This window comes from Entelurus aequoreus, linkage group LG17, assembly GCF_033978785.1.
Source record: "Entelurus aequoreus isolate RoL-2023_Sb linkage group LG17, RoL_Eaeq_v1.1, whole genome shotgun sequence".
NCBI lineage: Eukaryota > Metazoa > Chordata > Actinopteri > Syngnathiformes > Syngnathidae > Entelurus > Entelurus aequoreus.
Window position 1 is genome coordinate 49147568 of NC_084747.1, and position 19034 is coordinate 49166601.

Genomic DNA, 19034 nt, shown 5'->3' on the forward strand with positions numbered 1-19034 from the left:
AGTTGCTGGCAGGGACGCTCTACCCACCGAGCCACGCCGCTCCTTGAGTTATACACCTGTGACCGAGAGTAAGAAAAAAAGTCTACTACACTGCAAAAAGTCAGTGTTCAAAAACAAGAAAAAAATGACAAAAATGAGGGGTATTTTATTTGAACTAAGCAAAATGATCTGCCAATAGAACAAGAACATTCGGCTTGTCAAGACTTTCCAAAACAAGTCAAATCAGCTAACTTCAATGAACCCAAAAATACCTTCAAATAAGTATATTCTCACTAATAACAAGTGCACTTTTCTTGGTAGAAAAAAAAATAGACCTTTTTGCTCAATATGTTGAAAAATATTCTTAATTTAAGTAAATGCTGGTGCCATTATCTTGACATAATGATATGCATACATCATGATTTTCTTTTTCATGCTTGAAGTAAGAAATTATTACTTTAAAAAAGTAGTTTTATACTTGTGAGTGTTGATGACACAGCTTTGCAACCGTTGATATTCTAGTTTCAAGCATGTTTTACTCAATATAGGTCATCAAATCTCAGCAACAAGCTGTAATATCTTACTGAGATCTTTAAGGACCAAAACACTTAAAACAAGTAAAACACTCTAACATACAATCTGCTTAGTGAGAAGAATTACCGGTATCTTATCAGATAGAAAATAAGCAAATATCACCCTTATTTGAGATATTTAACCTTACTTAGATTTCAGTTTTTGCAGTGCACACTGCAAAAATGTCAGTGTTCAAAAACAAGAAAAAATAAATACAAAATTAGGGGTGTTTTATTTGAACTAAGCAAAATTATCTGCCAATAGAACAAGAAAATTCGGCTTGTCAAGACTTTCCAAAACAAGTAAAATTAGCTAACTTCAATGAACCCAAAAATACCTTAAAATAAGTATATTCTCACTAATAACAAGTGCACTTTTCTTGATAGAAATTTGTTTCAGACCTTTTTGCTCAATATGTTGAAAAATATTCTTAAATTAAGTAAACGCTAGTGGTATTACTTTAAAAAAGTAGTTTTATACTTGTGAGTGTTGATGACACAGCTTTGCAACAGTTGATATTCTAGTTTCAAGCATGTTTTACTCAATATAGGTCATCAAATCTCAGCAACAAGCTGTAATATCTTACTGAGATCATTTAGGACTAGGGATGTCCGATAATGGCTTTTTGCCGATATCCAATATTCCGATATTGTCCAACTCTTTAATTACCGATACCGACATCAACCGATACCGATATCAACCGATATATACAGTCGTGGAATTAACACATTATTATGCCTAATTTGGACAACCAGGTATGGTGAAGATAAGGTACTTTTTAAAAAAAAATTATAAAATAAAATAAGAAAAATAAATTAAACACATTTTCTTAAATAAAAAAAGAAAGTAAAACAATATAAAAACAGTTACATAGAAACTAGTAATTAATGAAAATTAGTAAAATTAACTGTTAAAGGTTAGTACTATTAGTGGACCAGCAGCACGCACAATCATGTGTGCTTACGGACTGTATCCCTTGCAGACTGTATGGATATATATTGATATATAATGTAAAATGGTAAATGGTAAATGGGTTATACTTGTATAGCGCTTTTCTACCTTCAAGGTACTCAAAGCGCTTTGACACTATTTCCACATTCACCCATTCACACACTGATGGCGGGAGCTGCCATGCAAGGCGCTAACCACGACCCATCAGGAGTAAGGGTGAAGTGTCTTGCTCAAGGACACAACGGACGTGACGTAGTTGGTAGAAGGCGGGGATTGAACCAGGAACCCTCAGGTTGCTGGCACGGCCACTCTCCCAACCGCGCCACGCCGTCAAGGAACCAGAATATTAATAACAGAAAGAAACAACCCTTTTGTGTGAATGAGGGAGTTTTTTTTGGGTTGGTGCACTAATTGTAAGTGTATCTTGTGTTTTTTATGTGGATTTAATAAAAAAAAAAAAAAAAAAAAAAAACAACGATACCGATAATAAAAAAAACGATATCGATAATTTCCAATATTACAATTTAACCCATTTATCGGCCGATAAAATCTGCTTAGGGAGAAGAATTATCTTATCAGACAGAAAATAAGCAAATATCACCCTTATTTGAGATATTTCATCTTACTTAGATTTCAGTTTTTGCTGTGTACGGCTCGGGGCATGAACGTTTTTGTTCGTCCTTTGTCATTATTCTACCACCTTACAATCAGAGAGGTAATAATTGGTCATAAATTGCCTCGAAAACCTTTCTAAAAGTTGCCACCAGATATATTTCACACGTTTCTGCATAATTCTGCTGGCTAGCAACCGAAACCAAAAGCAATACAAGACAACCTTGATAACATAGCAACACAACAGATAAGAGACAGTCACACATGTGACACCTCGCCAATCACGCTGCAGATACCAAACATGGTCACGGACAAAAGTGGCTGATGCACTTGATAGTGTCGCTCTACCTCCACGTAACCTTTAACCAAACACCAAAATAATGATGATAGTCATTAACACAAATGAGGTGATAACCGGAACTTGCAAACAAGAAATGTGAACGTTGCAGAAGTTAGAATACAAGAACCGGAGAAGGTGCTTACCTTGCGCGGGCGTGTGCAGAGAGAAGCTTCCAAGCAGCAGCAGAAGCAGCACAGGATTGGGGCTCCGGAGGCAGAGAGGCAGACTGCGCTTCAGCCTTCCCCCCCACACTGGCATGGTCAGAGTGGGCCCGCCGGCGCTCTGCTCCCCCTTCCGGCGCTGCACAAGTCCACACGGCAGCACCCGGCACACACCACACGCACTGCCTCTCTATGCACGGTGTGTGGATTTTCTAAGTGTAAAGGGGAAGGGAGGGTGTGTGGGACGGCAGGGGGCAGAGTACTTCCGTACGAGTGGGTTCCGGCCGCCGCAATGCGAGCGAGTCCACGACCAAGGCGGAGACGGCTGAACACACCGGGGGCTGAGGCACTTCTAGCTGCTTGTCCTCAGACCTGATGAGACAGTAGCAGAGAGAGAGAGTTTACTTGGCTTGCCTGGTAGGAGGGAGGACTAACACACACATAAGGGAGGTGCACAGGGGGGGTGGGAGGAAACAGAAAAAAGGGGGATAGGGAGCAGACAGGAGAAGCCAGACCAGGTTTAGTCCAAATGCAAGACACAGTCGACCTGATGGCATAAGTTGTGCAGACTGGGAACCCATGATACGTTTCTGATGACGCACAAGGACACGTTAGTAGGATTCTGGATTATGTCACGATCACTATATGCTAGGGGTTCGGTACGTACCTCGGTTTAGAGGTCACGGTTCGGTTCATTTTCGGTACAGTAAGAAAACAACAAAATATACACTACCGTTCAAAAGTTTGGGGTCACCCAAACAATTTTGTGGAGTAGCCTTCATTTCTAAGAACAAGAATAGACTGTCGAGTTTCAGATGAAAGTTCTCTTTTTCTGGCCATTTTGAGCGTTTAACTGACCCCACGAATGTGATGCTCCAGAAACTCAATCTGCTCAAAGGAAGGTCAGTTTTGTAGCTTCTGTAACGAGCTAAACTGTTTTGGGATGTGTGAACATGATTGCACAAGGGTTTTCTAATCATCAATTAGCCTTCTGAGCCAATGAGCAAACACATTGTACCATTAGAACACTGGAGTGATAGTTGCTGGAAATGGGCCTCTATACACCTACACTACCGTTCAAAAGTTTGGGGTCACCCAAACAATTTTGTGGAATAGCCTTCATTTCTAAGAACAAGAATAGACTGTCGAGTTTCAGATGAAAGTTCTCTTTTTCTGGCCATTTTGAGCGTTTAATTGACCCCACGAATGTGATGCTCCAGAAACTCAATCTGCTCAAAGGAAGGTCAGTTTTGTAGCTTTTGTAACGAGCTAAACTGTTTTCGGATGTGTGAACATGATTGCACAAGGGTTTTCTAATCATCAATTAGCCTTCTGAGCCAATGAGCAAACACATTGTACCATTAGAACACTGGAGTGATAGTTGCTGGAAATGGGCCTCTATACACCTACACTACCGTTCAAAAGTTTGGGGTCACCCAAACAATTTTGTGGAATAGCCTTAATTTCTAAGAACAATATAGACTGTCGAGTTTCAGATGAAAGTTCTCTTTTTCTGGCCATTTTGAGCGTTTAACTGACCCCACAAATGTGATGCTCCAGAAACTCAATCTGCTCAAAGGAAGGTCAGTTTTGTAGCTTCTGTAACGAGCTAAACTGTTTTCAGATGTGTGAACATGATTGCACAAGGGTTTTCTAATCATCAATTAGCCTTCTGAGCCAATGAGCAAACACATTGTACCATTAGAACACTGGAGTGATAGTTGCTGGAAATGGGCCTCTATACACCTATGTAGATATTGCACCAAAAACCAGACATTTGCAGCTAGAATAGTCATTTACCACATTAGCAATGTATAGAGTGTATTTCTTTAAAGTTAAGACTAGTTTAAAGTTATCTTCATTGAAAAGTACAGTACTTTTCCTTCAAAAATAAGGACATTTCAATGTGACCCCAAACTTTTGAACGGTAGTGTACAATGTTGGGTTATTTATTTACCAAATTTGTAAACAATGGCATAACATACATATGCACACAGGGTCCATTGCCAGGGTTAATGTGGTCAACATAAAAAAAATAAAAAATAAAATAAGATAAGGCTCAGAATTAGGGATGATGTTAGAAACCGGTTCTCCCGGTTGTTCGATAAGAAAAGAACCGATTCCATGGACTCAAATCCCTTTTTGAGAACCGGTTCCCGTTATCGAGGCCACTATAGTAAAGAAAAATAGTTGGTACTTTATTCGAATCCCTGGGAACGAATCCCGTCCCACAGGAAATGCCCTGTGGGACATCACAGGAAATGCCGTAGCTCAGTCTTTAGGCGGCAGATACAGAAAGCAGCAAAAATAATGGACCGGAAAAAACGCCTCAAGGCATGGCTTCATTTTACAAAAAAATACGACGAGGAAACGGCAATATGCAGATATTGCCAGGCTTCGCTCTCATGTAAGGGGAGCGGTACAACAAACATGTAGAAACATGTTCAGGCCGCACATAACCTGAACGTTCGAGAACCGTGTCGTGTCTTCGACACGTGGAGAAGCGGCGACAGAGATGACGAAGCACGCCCCTCTTCCTCTGCTTCAACCTGCAGCCCCAGTTCCAGTGATAGTGCCGGTGAGTAACTAACGTTAACTGTTGCCGGTTAATTTCCATATCTGCTCACTTGTAGCCTTTAGGCTAAAATAAGGTTAGCTCTTATGTCAACCAGGACTGCAGAATTGTTGATTGATGACTGTGGCGTTCTTAGTGTCATAGTGTGTGTAGTTAGGATGTTCCAATAGCAGCAGAAGTGCACTTTTTGGAGAGCTGTATTATTTTCAGTTTTGTGCCCAAGGGACTGATTTTATTTAACACTATATTATTATTTATACACCTATAGGGATCACAGAGACAGGTTGTTTTTGTGTTACTGTATATATTTGTTTTTCTGAAAAATCCCACTTAATATAGTTTGGGTAACAACAGTCAACACTATTTTATTTTATTTTATTTTTTTAGGGGGGTAACAACAGTCAATATTTATTTATTTATTTAATTTTATTCTTATAATTGGCCTGTACTGTACTTTAGAGTAGCCAGTGTAAGGATTAATTAGCAGTATCCATTTACTATGCACTGAAAATGACGCGACACAACCATTATTGTCTAAATAACTGGCAACACAACTGAGAAACTAATAATTGTGGTTGTCTGGAAGAGCACGAGTGCTGCCGGGCACTGGAGAGCTGCGGTTCAATGAAAGGACACCGACATTGTGAAGCAGAGCACCTCCAAGATGACAAGTATCTTGCTGAGGACAATGAAGGTGAAGGTGATGGAGTGACTAAGTACAGAACCTCATTTACAAACTCATCAAACTTTTCATTTTATGAACCTTGTCTCAGTGTACACACGTTTCATCTGCCCACTGTGTGCCTTGTAATGCAGCCACTTTGTGTCCGGCAGCACATTCATTGAGGGCGAACAGATCGGTATCGGACGATCATTCAGGCATCACAGCAGTGTTGCCGTTAGCTACTGTGCACACTGCTACTTTGAGTACTTTTCAAGTGTCTTTTTGTATGATTTTTTTCTCGTTTAGCAAGCTCAACATGAGGACAAAGAAAGCAATGGGCAGGTGATGAGCGGTATGAAACATTCAGGAAGTATCTACAGCGTTGTCGACACCGATTACCCCTTCCTCTGCGCCCCAAGATGAACTATCAAAGTAAAGGGGATGGTATTTTTTTATTCCTAAACATTGTAGCGACCTGGCTGTTTAAGTTAAGGAACTTTGTGATTTCAAACTGTGAGGGCACCACAGGGCTAGTGACAGTGTGTGTGTGTGTCAGCAGGGAGGCTGCATGGGAGGACAGTTCAGTTAGTTGTTGTTTTGGCTTTGTTATTAAAGAGATAGTTATACCATCACCTTTGAGTTATGTTTGTTTGATATACTGGATTGTATAGCATTGTATTGTGTTTAAAGTGTACACAGTTACTATAATTCTAACTTTTGTCCAGGCTGGAACTAGAGATGTCTGATAATGGCTTTTTTGCCGATATTCCGATATTGTCCAACTCTTAATTACCGATTCAGATATCAACCGATACTGATGTATACAGTCATAGATATATATAATAATATATAACATTATTATGCCTAAATTTGTTGTGATGCCCCGCTGGATGCATTAAACAATGTAACTTTACCATAAATTGATTAACGTGAAAAACGTATTCGGGTGTTACCATTTAGTGGTCAATTGTACGGAATATGTACTGTACTGTGCAACCTACTAATACAAGTTTCAATCAATCAATCAAAAACAAGGTTTTCCAAAATAAGAGAACAACTTTAACTCCAGTTATGGAAAAAAGTGCCAACGTGGCACTGCCATATTTATTATTGAAGTCACAAAGTGCATTATTTTTTTTAACATGCCTCAAAACAGCAGCTTGGAATTTGGGACATGCTCTCCCTGAGATAATCCTGATACCCACTACAACTATGAGAAATACTATACTTTGACTTACAGCTTCAGTCCAGAGTATACTAGAGCATACTTGCCAGCCTTGAGACCTCCGAATTTGAGAGATGGGGGTGGGGGTGGGGGGGTTGGGTGTATATTGTAGCGTCCCGGAAGAGTTAGTGCTGCAAGGGGTTCTGGGTATTTGTTCTGTTGTGTTTATGTTGTGTTATGGTGCGGATGTTCTCCCGAAATGTGTTTGTCATTCTTGTTTGGTGTGGGTTCACAGTGTGGCGCATATTTGTGACAGTGTTAAAGTTGTTTATACGGCCACCCTCAGTGTGACCTGTATGGCTGTTGATCAAGTATGCCTTGCATTCACTTTTGTGTGTGTAAAAGCCGCATATACTATGTGACTGGGCCGGCACGCTGTTTGTATGGAGGAAAAGCGGACATGACGACAGGTTGTAGAGGACACTAAAGGCAGTGCCTTTAAGGCACGCCCCCAAATATGTTGTCCGGGTGGAAATCGGGAGAATGGTTGCCCCGCAAGATTTTCGGGAGGGGCACTGAAATTCGGGAGTCTCCCAGGAAAATTGGGAGGTTGAACCCGATACCGATAATTTCCGATATTACATTTTAAAGCATTTATCGGCTGATATTATCGGACATCTCTAGCTGGAACCCATTGTTCATCTTTACATTGTTTCTTATGGAGAAATTTGCTTCAACGTACAAACTTTTTGATTCATGTATCCCGTTCAAGAACCAATAAAGTTGGGAAATTGAGGTTCCGCGGTGTCTCTTCCAGATCTGAACCCAATTGAGCACCTATGAGGCATCCTTAGGTGCAAGGAACAAAGGTCTAGAAGTGCAAAGTGTCTAACATCCACCAGCTCCACCAGTGATGTCATCATGGGAGAGTGGAAGAAGATTCCTTACAATCTGTGGCTCTATGGTGAATGCTTAAGACAGTGGTTCTTAACCTTGTTGGAAGTACCGAACCCCACCAGTTTCATATGTGCATTCTTCTTTAGAGAAAAACTTTTTTTTTTCTTAATTTAATCCTAATTTATAAATATGAATCATGAAATGATGTTATTATATTAAAGAAATACTAATCAATATATTTTTTTACAAACAGAAAGTTACAGGAATGTACACATGATCCCATGTTTACATCTCATTGTGCAACATGTGGATGTTTTAATGGGAACTAAATGCGATATCTGAAAGGGGTACAAATTATTTCCAAAGCAGGACCCCCACCCAGACATACAATACAAGTACAGAGCTCATGAAAAACAATATTTTTTAGGGTCCGCACAGGACCTTTTCAAAAGGAATCCCAAAGGGAGTCCTTTTGCAATGGGACGAAAGGACCCTATTGAAATTCTTCCGCAGCTTTGCGCACTACTTTGCCCCCCTTAACATGCTTCAAAACTCACCAAATTTTTTACACACATCCAAAAAGTGTGCCAGCACACTTTAGTACAAAAACCTAACCCCAAAAATAAAATTTCAGCTCTAGCGCCCCCTAGGAAAAAACAAAAACAAACTGCCCGTAACTCCCACTAGGAAGGTCGTAGAGACATGAAACAAAAACCTGTATGTAGGTCAGACTAAGACCTACATTTCATAATTTTACATCCTCGGGCGAAAACCAACAGGAAGTTGGCAATTTCCCCTTCAAGACAAAAATGTACTAAAAACACTGCTTTTTACGTCTTTGACCTCTAATTTGACCCCCTTAAAATACTTCAAAACTCACCAAAATTCTCACACACATCGGGACTGCTGGAAACTGCGATCTAAAAAAAAACCGAATCCCAAAACTCAAAATTGTGCTCTACATAATTTTTGCAAAAAAAAAAGAAAAAACTGCTCCTCAGAGGAAAACTCAGACAAAACTGCTTGTAACTTCCGGTAGGAACGTCGTAGAGACATGAAACAAATACCTATATGTAGGTCTCACCTAGACCTACATTTCATAGGTTGACATCCTTCAGCAAAAATCGACAGGAAGTTTGCTATTCCTCCTTCAAAACAACATTTTTGTTACAAACGGTCACCAAACATCAAACGTTATCTCCTCTGAGCGCGTTTGTCGTTTCGGCTTCAAACTGCTACAGGAGAGAGATTGAACCCTTCTGATTAAAAGTTGTGTACGGATTTTTGATAAGTGCTACCGTTTTGATTTTACGAGCCTTCAAAGACCCGCAGCACTGATGCTGCTCCGGTGCCAAAAATGACAACGAAAATGCGATTAGACCTTCTTTGGCCTCAATACACACAATACCCTATAATGACAATGTGAACTCAGACACAACTTCCTCTAACTCCCAGTACGAATATCGTAGAGACACGAAACAAAAACCTCTATGTAGGTCTCACTCGGGACTACCACTGGACAAAAGTATTGGACACCTAGGACTAGCACCTGCCAAAAGGCGGACCCGACCAACGCTGCTTGCAGCTTTAATTAGGGTCCGCCCTGTACCCTGTACAAAGGACTCCCTCAGGGAGTCCTTTGTACTGGTTACAAAGGAACCTATTGTATTTGTAAGGTTTTATTATTAGGGTCCGCACAGGACCTTTTCAAAAGGAATCCCAAAGGGAGTCCTTTTGCAATGGGACGAAAGGACCCTATTGAAATTGTAAGGTTTTATTATTATTATTCTTCTTTCTTCCGCACCGTCGCGCACTACTTTGCCCCCCTTAACATGCTTCAAAACTCACCAAATTTTTTACACACATCCAAACTCGGGTACAGCACACTTTAATATAAAAACCTAACCCCAAAACACAAAATTGAGCTCTAGCGCCCCCTAGGAAAAAAAAAAAACAGACTGCCTGTAACTCCCACTAGGAAGGTCGTAGAGACATGAAACAAAAACCTGTATGTAGGTCTGCTCTAGACCTACAACTCATAATGACACATTCTCGGGCGAAAATCAACAGGAAATTGGCAATTTACCTTTTTTGACAAAAATGTACTAAAAACACTGTTTTTTACATCTTTGACCTCTAATTTGACCCCCTTAAAATACTTCAAAACTCACCAAACTTCGCACACACATTGGGACTGGTAGAAATTGCGCTCTCAAAAAAAAACCGAACCCCGAAACTCAAAATTGTGCTCTAGAGCAATTTTTTAATAAAACAGAGAAAAAACTGCTTTTTAGAGGAAAACTCAGACAAAACTGCTTGTAACTTCCGGTAGGAACGTCGTAGAGACATGAAAAAAATACCTCTATGTAGGTCTCATTTAGACCTACATTTCATACATTGACACCCTTCAGCAAAAATCAACAGGAAGTTTGTTATCTCCATTTCAAAACAACATTTTTGTACCAAACGGTCACCAAACATCAAACATTATCTCCTCTGAGCGCGTTTGTCGTTTCGGCTTCAAACTGCTACAGGAGAGAGATTGAACCCTTCTGATTAAAAGTTCTATACGGATTTTTATTTAGTGCTACCGTTTTGATTTTACGAGCCTTCAAAGACCCGCAGCACTGATGCTGCTACGGTGCCAAAAATGACAACGAAACTGCGATTAGACCTTCTTTGGCCTCAATACACACAATAGCCTATAATGACAATGTGAACTCAGACACAACTTCCTCTAACTCCCAGTACCAATATCGTAGAGACACGAAACAAAAACCTCTATGTAGGTCTCACTCAGGACTACCACTGGACTAAAGTATTGGACACCTAGGACTAGCACCTGCCAGAAGGCGGACCCGACCAATGCTGCTTGCAGCTTTAATTATTATTATTATTCTCCTTCCGCACCGTCGCGCACTACTTTGCCCCCCTTAACATGCTTCAAAACTCACCAAATTTTTTCCACACATTGGAAAAGAAGTCCAGACCACAAAATCAAAAAACCTAACCCAAAAAATCACAATTGCGCTCTAGCGCCCCCTAGGAAGACAACCTACGATAACTCCCACTAGGAAGGTCGTAGAGACATGAAACAAAAACCTGTATGTAGGTCTCAGTTAGACCTACAATTCATAATTTTACTTCTTCGGGCGAAAACCAACAGGAAGTTGGCAATTTCCCCTTCAAGACAAAAAATGACTAAAAACACTCATTTTTGATTTTTGAGCTGTAATTTGACCCCCTTAAAATACTTCAAAACTCACCAAAATTCGCACACACATCGGGACTGCGGGAAACTACGATCTAAAAAAAAAACCGAATCCCAAAACTCAAAATTGTGCTCTACATAATTTTTTGGAAAAAACAGAGAAAAAACTGCTCCTCAGAGGAAAAATCTGACAAAACTGCTTGTAACTTCCGGTAGGAAAGTCGTAGAGACATGAAACCTATACCTCTAATGTAGGTCTCGCCTAGACCTACATTTCATAGATTGACACCCTTCAGCAAAAATCAACAGGAAGTTTGTTATCTCCATTTCAAAACAACATTTTTGTACCAAACGGTCACCAAACATCAAACATTATCTCCTCTGAGCCCGTTTGTCGTTTCGGCTTCAAACTGCTACAGGAGAGAGATTGAACCCTTCTGATTAAAAGTTGACGACGGATAATGATTAAGTGCTACCGTTTTGATTTTACGAGCCTTCAAAGACCCGCAGCACTGATGCTGCTACGGTGCCAAAAATGACAACGAAACTGCGATTAGACCTTCTTTGGCCTCAATACACACAATAGCCTATAATGACAATGTGAACTCAGACACAACTTCCTCTAACTCCCAGTACCAATATCGTAGAGACACGAAACAAAAACCTCTATGTAGGTCTCACTCAGGACTACCACTGGACAAAAGTATTGGACACCTAGGACTAGCACCTGCCAGAAGGCGGACCCGACCAATGCTGCTTGCAGCTTTAATTAGGGTCCGCACAGGACCTTTTCAAAAGGAATCCCAAAGGGAGTCCTTTTGCAATGGGACGAAAGGACCCTATTGAAATTGTAAGGTTTTATTATTATTCTTTATTATTATTAGGGTCCGCACAGGACCTTTTCAAAAGGAATCCCAAAGGGAGTCCTTTTGCAATGGGACGAAAGGACCCTATTGAAATTGTAATGTTTTATTATTCTTCTTCTTCTTCTTCTTCTTTGTTTCTTCTTCCGCAGCTTTGCGCACTACTTCGCCCCCCTTAACATGCTTCAAAACTCACCAAATTTTTTACACACATCCAAAAAGTGTGCCAGCAGATTTTAGTCAAAAAACCAAACCCAAAAAAATACACTTGCTCTCTAGCGCCCCCTAGGTAGAAAACTGCCTATAACTCCCACTAGGAAGGTCGTAGAGACATGAAACCAAAACCTGTATGTAGGTCTCAGTTAGACCTACAATTCATAATTTCACTTCTTCGGGCGAAAACCAACAGGAAGTTGGCAATTTCCCCTTCAAGACAAAAAATGACTAAAAACACTCATTTTTGATTTTTGACCTCTAATTTGACCCCCTTAAAATACTTCAAAACTCACCAAACTTCTCACACACATTGGGACTGGTGGAAACTGTGATCTAAAAAAAAAACCGAATCCCAAAACTCAAAATTGTGCTCTACATAATTTTTGAAAAAAAAAGAGAAAAAACTGCTCCTCAGAGGAAAACTCTGACAAAACTGCTTGTAACTTCCGGTAGGAACGTCGTAGAGACATGAAACAAATACCTCTATGTAGGTCTCGTCTAGACCTACATTTCATAGATTGACATCCTTCAGCGAAAATCAACAGGAAGTTTGTAATCTCCATTTCAAAACAACATTTTTGTACCAAACGGTCACCAAACATCAAACATTATCTCCTCTGAGCGCGTTTGTCGTTTCGGCTTCAAACTGCTACAGGAGAGAGATTGAACCCTTCTGATTAAAAGATGCGTACGGATTTTTATTTAGTGCTACCGTTTTGATTTTACGAGCCTTCAAAGACCCGCAGCACTAAAGTTGCTACGGTGCCAAAAATGACAACGAAACTGCGATTAGACCTACTTTGGCCTCAATACACACAATAGCCTATAATGACAATGTGAACTCAGACACAACTTCCTCTAACTCCCAGTACCAATATCGTAGAGACACGAAACAAAAACCTCTATGTAGGTCTCACTCAGGACTACCACTGGACAAAAGTATTGGACACCTAGGACTAGCACCTGCCAGAAGGCGGACCCGACCAACGCTGCTTGCAGCTTTAATTAGGGTCCGCCCTGTACCCTGTACAAAGGACTCCCTCAGGGAGTCCTTTGTACTGGTTACAAAGGAACCTATTGTTTTTGTAATGTTTATTATTATTATTATACCGGCCGCCTCTTCGAACAGCAATTTGACCCACTTAACATGCTCCAAAACTCACCAAATTTGACACACAAGTCAGGACCTGCGAAAATTGCTTGTTAATAACAAAACCAAACCCCAAAAATAAAAATTGCGCTCTAGCGCCCCCTAGGAAAAAAAAAAAAAAAACTGCCTGTAACTCCCACTAGGAAGGTCGTAGAGACATGAAACAAAAACCTGTATGTAGGTCTGCTAAAGACCTACAACTCATAATTTCACATCGTCGGGCGAAAACCAACAGGAAGTTGGCAATTTCCCCTTCAAGACAAAAATGTACTAAAAACACTGTTTTTTACGTCTTTGACCTCTAATTTGACCCCCTCAAAATACTTCAAAACTCACCAAACTTCTCACACACATCGGGACTGGTAGAAATTGCGATCTCAAAAAATAACCGAACCCCGAAAATCAAAATTGTGCCCTTGAGCAATTTTTACATAAAACTGAGAAAAAACTGCTTTTTAGAGGAAAACTCAGACAAACCTGCTTATAACTTCCGGTAGGAACGTCGTAGAGACATGAAACAAATACCTCTATGTAGGTCTTGTCTAGACCTACATTTCATAGATTGACATCCTTCAGCGAAAATCAACAGGAAGTTTGTAATCTCCATTTCAAAACAACATTTTTGTACCAAACGGTCACCAAACATCAAACATTATCTCCTCTGAGCGCGTTTGTCGTTTCGGCTTCAAACTGCTACAGGAGAGAGATTGAACCCTTCTGATTAAAAGATGCGTACGGATAATGATTAAGTGCTACTGTTTTGATTTTACGAGCCTTCAAAGACCCGCAGCACTGATGCTGCTACGGTGCCAAAAATGACAACGAAACTGCGATTAGACCTTCTTTGGCCTCAATACACACAATAGCCTATAATGACAATGTGAAATGGATCCGCTGCTGTGATTTTACGCACCTTCAAAGAAAACAACCACTGTGCCGCAGCACCTAGGAAAAAAACACAGACACAACTTCCTCTAACTCCCAGTACCAATATCGTAGAGACACGAAACAAAAACCTCTATGTAGGTCTCACTCAGGACTACCACTGGACTAAAATATTGGACACCTAGGACTAGCACCGGCCAAAAGGCGGACCCGACCAATGCTGCTTGCAGCTTTAATTATTATTATTATTCCGCAGCTTTGCGCACTACTTCGCCCCCCTTAACATACTTCAAAACTCACCAAATTTTTTACACACATCCAAAAAGTGTGCCAGCAGACTTTAATATAAAAACCTAACCCCAAAACACAAAATTGAGCTCTAGCGCCCCCTAGGAAAAAAAAAAAACAAACTGCCTGTAACTCCCACTAGGAAGGTCGTAGAGACATGAAACAAAAACCTGTATGTAGGTCTGCTCTAGACCTACAACTCATAATGACACATTCTCGGGCGAAAATCAACAGGAAATTGGCAATTTACCTTTTTTGACAAAAATGTACTAAAAACACTGTTTTTTACATCTTTGACCTCTAATTTGACCCCCTTAAAATACTTCAAAACTCACCAAAATTCGCACACACATCGGGACTGGTAGAAATTGCGATCTCAAAAAAAAACCGAACCCCGAAACTCAAAATTGTGCTCTAGAGCAATTTTTTAATAAAACTGACAAAAAACTGCTCCTCAGAGGAAAACTCTGACAAAACTGCTTGTAACTTCCGGTAGGAACGTCGTAGAGACATGAAAAAAATACCTCCACGTAGGTCTCATTTAGACCTACATTTCATACATTGACACCCTTCAGCAAAAATCAACAGGAAGTTTGTTATCTCCATTTCAAAACAACATTTTTGTACCAAACGGTCACCAAACATCAAACATTATCTCCTCTGAGCGCGTTTGTCGTTTCGGCTTCAAACTGCTACAGGAGAGAGATTGAACCCTTCTGATTACAAGATGCGTACGGATTTTTATTTAGTGCTACCGTTTTGATTTTACGAGCCTTCAAAGACCCGCAGCACTAAAGTTGCTACGGTGCCAAAAATGACAACGAAACTGCGATTAGACCTTCTTTGGCCTCAATACACACAATAGCCTATAATGACAATGTGAACTCAGACACAACTTCCTCTAACTCCCAGTACCAATATCGTAGAGACACGAAACAAAAACCTCTATGTAGGTCTCACTCAGGACTACCACTGGACAAAAGTATTGGACACCTAGGACTAGCACCTGCCAGAAGGCGGACCCGACCAATGCTGCTTGCAGCTTTAATTAGGGTCCGCACAGGACCTTTTCAAAAGGAATCCCAAAGGGAGTCCTTTTGCAATGGGACGAAAGGACCCTATTGAAATTGTAAGGTTTTATTATTATTATTATTATTATTAGGGTCCGCCCTGTACCCTGTACAAAGGACTCCCTCAGGGAGTCCTTTGTACTGGTTACAAAGGAACCTATTGTATTTGTAAGGTTTTATTATTAGGGTCCGCACAGGACCTTTTCAAAAGGAATCCCAAAGGGAGTCCTTTTGCAATGGGACGAAAGGACCCTATTGAAATTGTAAGGTTTTATTATTATTATTCTTTATTATTATTATTATTATTATTCCGCAGCTTTGCGCACTACTTAGACCCCCTTAACATACTTCAAAACTCACCAAATTTTTTACACACATCCAAAAAGTGTGCCAGCAGACTTTAATATAAAAACCTAACCCCAAAACACAAAATTGAGCTCTAGCGCCCCCTAGGAAAAAAAAAAAACAGACTGCCTCTAACTCCCACTAGGAAGGTCGTAGAGACATGAAACAAAAACCTGTATGTAGGTCTGCTCTAGACCTACAACTCATAATGACACATTCTCGGGCGAAAATCAACAGGAAATTGGCAATTTACCTTTTTTGACAAAAATGTACTAAAAACACTGTTTTTTACATCTTTGACCTCTAATTTGACCCCCTTAAAATACTTCAAAACTCACCAAACTTCGCACACACATTGGGACTGGTAGAAATTGCGATCTCAAAAAAAAAACGAACCCCGAAACTCAAAATTGTGCTCTAGAGCAATTTTTTAATAAAACAGAGAAAAAAATGCTTTTTAGAGGAAAACTCAGACAAAACTGCTTATAACTTCCGGTAGGAACGTCGTAGAGACATGAAACAAATACCTCTACGTAGGTCTCATTTAGACCTACATTTCATACATTGACACCCTTCAGCAAAAATCAACAGGAAGTTTGTTATCTCCATTTCAAAACAACATTTTTGTACCAAACGGTCACCAAACATCAAACATTATCTCCTCTGAGCGCGTTTGTCGTTTCGGCTTCAAACTGCTACAGGAGAGAGATTGAACCCTTCTGATTAAAAGTTGACGACGGCGTTTTATTTAGTGCTACCGTTTTGATTTTACGCGCCTTCAAAGACCCGCAGCACTGATGCTGCTACGGTGCCAAAAATGACAACGAAACTGCGATTAGACCTTCTTTGGCCTCAATACACACAATAGCCTATAATGACAATGTGAACTCAGACACAACTTCCTCTAACTCCCAGTACCAATATCGTAGAGACACGAAACAAAAACCTCTATGTAGGTCTCACTCAGGACTACCACTGGACAAAAGTATTGGACACCTAGGACTAGCACCTGCCAGAAGGCGGACCCGACCAATGCTGCTTGCAGCTTTAATTAGGGTCCGCACAGGACCTTTTCAAAAGGAATCCCAAAGGGAGTCCTTTTGCAATGGGACGAAAGGACCCTATTGAAATTGTAAGGTTTTATTATTATTCTTTTTTCTTCCGCAGCTTTGCGCACTACTACGCCCCCCTTAACATGCTTCAAAACTCACCAAATTTTTTACACAAATCCAAAAAGTGTGCCAGCAGACTTTAGTCAAAAAACCAAACCCAAAAAATCCACATTGCTCTCTAGCGCCCCCTAGGAAGAAAACTGCCTCTAACTCCCACTAGGAAGGTCGTAGAGACATGAAACAAAAACCTGTATGTAGGTCTCAGTTAGACCTACAATTCATAATTTCACTTCTTCGGGCGAAAACCAACAGGAAGTTGGCAATTTCCCCTTCAAGACAAAAAATGACTAAAAACACTCATTTTTGATTTTTGACCTCTAATTTGACCCCCTTAAAATACTTCAAAACTCACCAAAATTCTCACACACATCGGGACTGGTGGAAACTGTGATCTAAAAAAAAAACCGAATCCCAAAACTCAAAATTGTGCTCTACATAATTTTTTGAAAAAAAAGAGAAAAAACTGCTCCTCAGAGGAAAAATCGGACAAAACTGCTTGTAACTTCCGGTAGGAACGTCGTAGAGACATGAAAAAAATACCTCTACGTAGGTCTCATTTAGACCTACATTTCATACATTGACACCCTTCAGCAAAAATCAACAGGAAGTTTGTTATCTCCATTTCAAAACAACATTTTTGTACCAAACGGTCACCAAACATCAAACATTATCTCCTCTGAGCCCGTTTGTCGTTTCGGCTTCAAACTGCTACAGGAGAGAGATTGAACCCTTCTGATTAAAAGTTGACGACGGCATTGTGATTAGTGCTACCGTTTTGATTTTACGCGCCTTCAAAGACCCGCAGCACTGATGCTGCTACGGTGCCAAAAATGACAACGAAACTGCGATTAGACCTTCTTTGGCCTCAATACACACAATAGCCTATAATGACAATGTGAACTCAGACACAACTTCCTCTAACTCCCAGTACCAATATCGTAGAGACACGAAACAAAAACCTCTATGTAGGTCTCACTCAGGACTACCACTGGACTAAAGTATTGGACACCTAGGACTAGCACCTGCCAGAAGGCGGACCCGACCAATGCTGCTTGCAGCTTTAATTATTATTATTATTCTCCTTCCGCACCGTCGCGCACTACTTCGCCCCCCTTAACATGCTTCAAAACTCACCAAATTTTTTCCACACATTGGAAAAAGAGTCCAGACCACATAATCAAAAAACCTAACCCAAAAAATCACAATTGCGCTCTAGCGCCCCCTAGGAAGACAACCTACGATAACTCCCACTAGGAAGGTCGTAGAGACATGAAACAAAAACCAGTATGTAGGTCTCACTTAGACCTACAATTCATAATTTCACATCTTCGGGCAAAAACCAACAGGAAATTGGCAATTTCCCATTTTAGACCAAAATTTACTAAAAACACTCCTTTTTACGTCTTTGACCTCTAATTTGACCCACTTAAAATACTTCAAAACTCGCCAAACTTCTCACACACATTGGGACAGTTGGGATTTAAGATCTAAAAAAATAACCGAACCCCAAAACTCAAAATTGTGCTCTACATAATTTTTTGGAAAAAACAGAGAAAAAACTGCTCCTCAGAGGAAAAATCTGACAAAACTGCTTGTAACTTCCGGTAGGAACGTCGTAGAGACATGAAACCTATACCTCTAATGTAGGTCTCGCCTAGACCTACATTTCATAGATTGACACCCTTCAGCAAAAATCAACAGGAAGTTTGTTATCTCCATTTCAAAACAACATTTTTGTACCAAACGGTCACCAAACATCAAACATTATCTCCTCTGAGCCCGTTTGTCGTTTCGGCTTCAAACTGCTACAGGAGAGAGATTGAACCCTTCTGATTAAAAGTTGACGACGGCGTTGAGATTAGTGCTACCGTTTTGATTTTACGAGCCTTCAAAGACCCGCAGCACTAAAGTTGCTAC

At 40.3% G+C, this 19034-nt stretch overlaps 1 protein-coding gene across 5 annotated transcripts in view; it reads right to left on the bottom strand.

The window, feature by feature from the left end:
* The window catches only part of bmpr1ba (bone morphogenetic protein receptor, type IBa), a 204397-nt gene that overhangs the window by 78526 nt on the left and 106837 nt on the right, over positions 1-19034 (bottom strand). For all 5 annotated transcript variants that reach the window (XM_062024286.1, XM_062024288.1, XM_062024284.1 and 2 more), the window contains one exon: positions 2599-2988. In XM_062024286.1, coding sequence (XP_061880270.1) covers positions 2599-2713 — 115 coding nt within the window. In that variant the 5' untranslated portion in view covers positions 2714-2988. The remainder of the gene's footprint in view (positions 1-2598; positions 2989-19034) is intronic.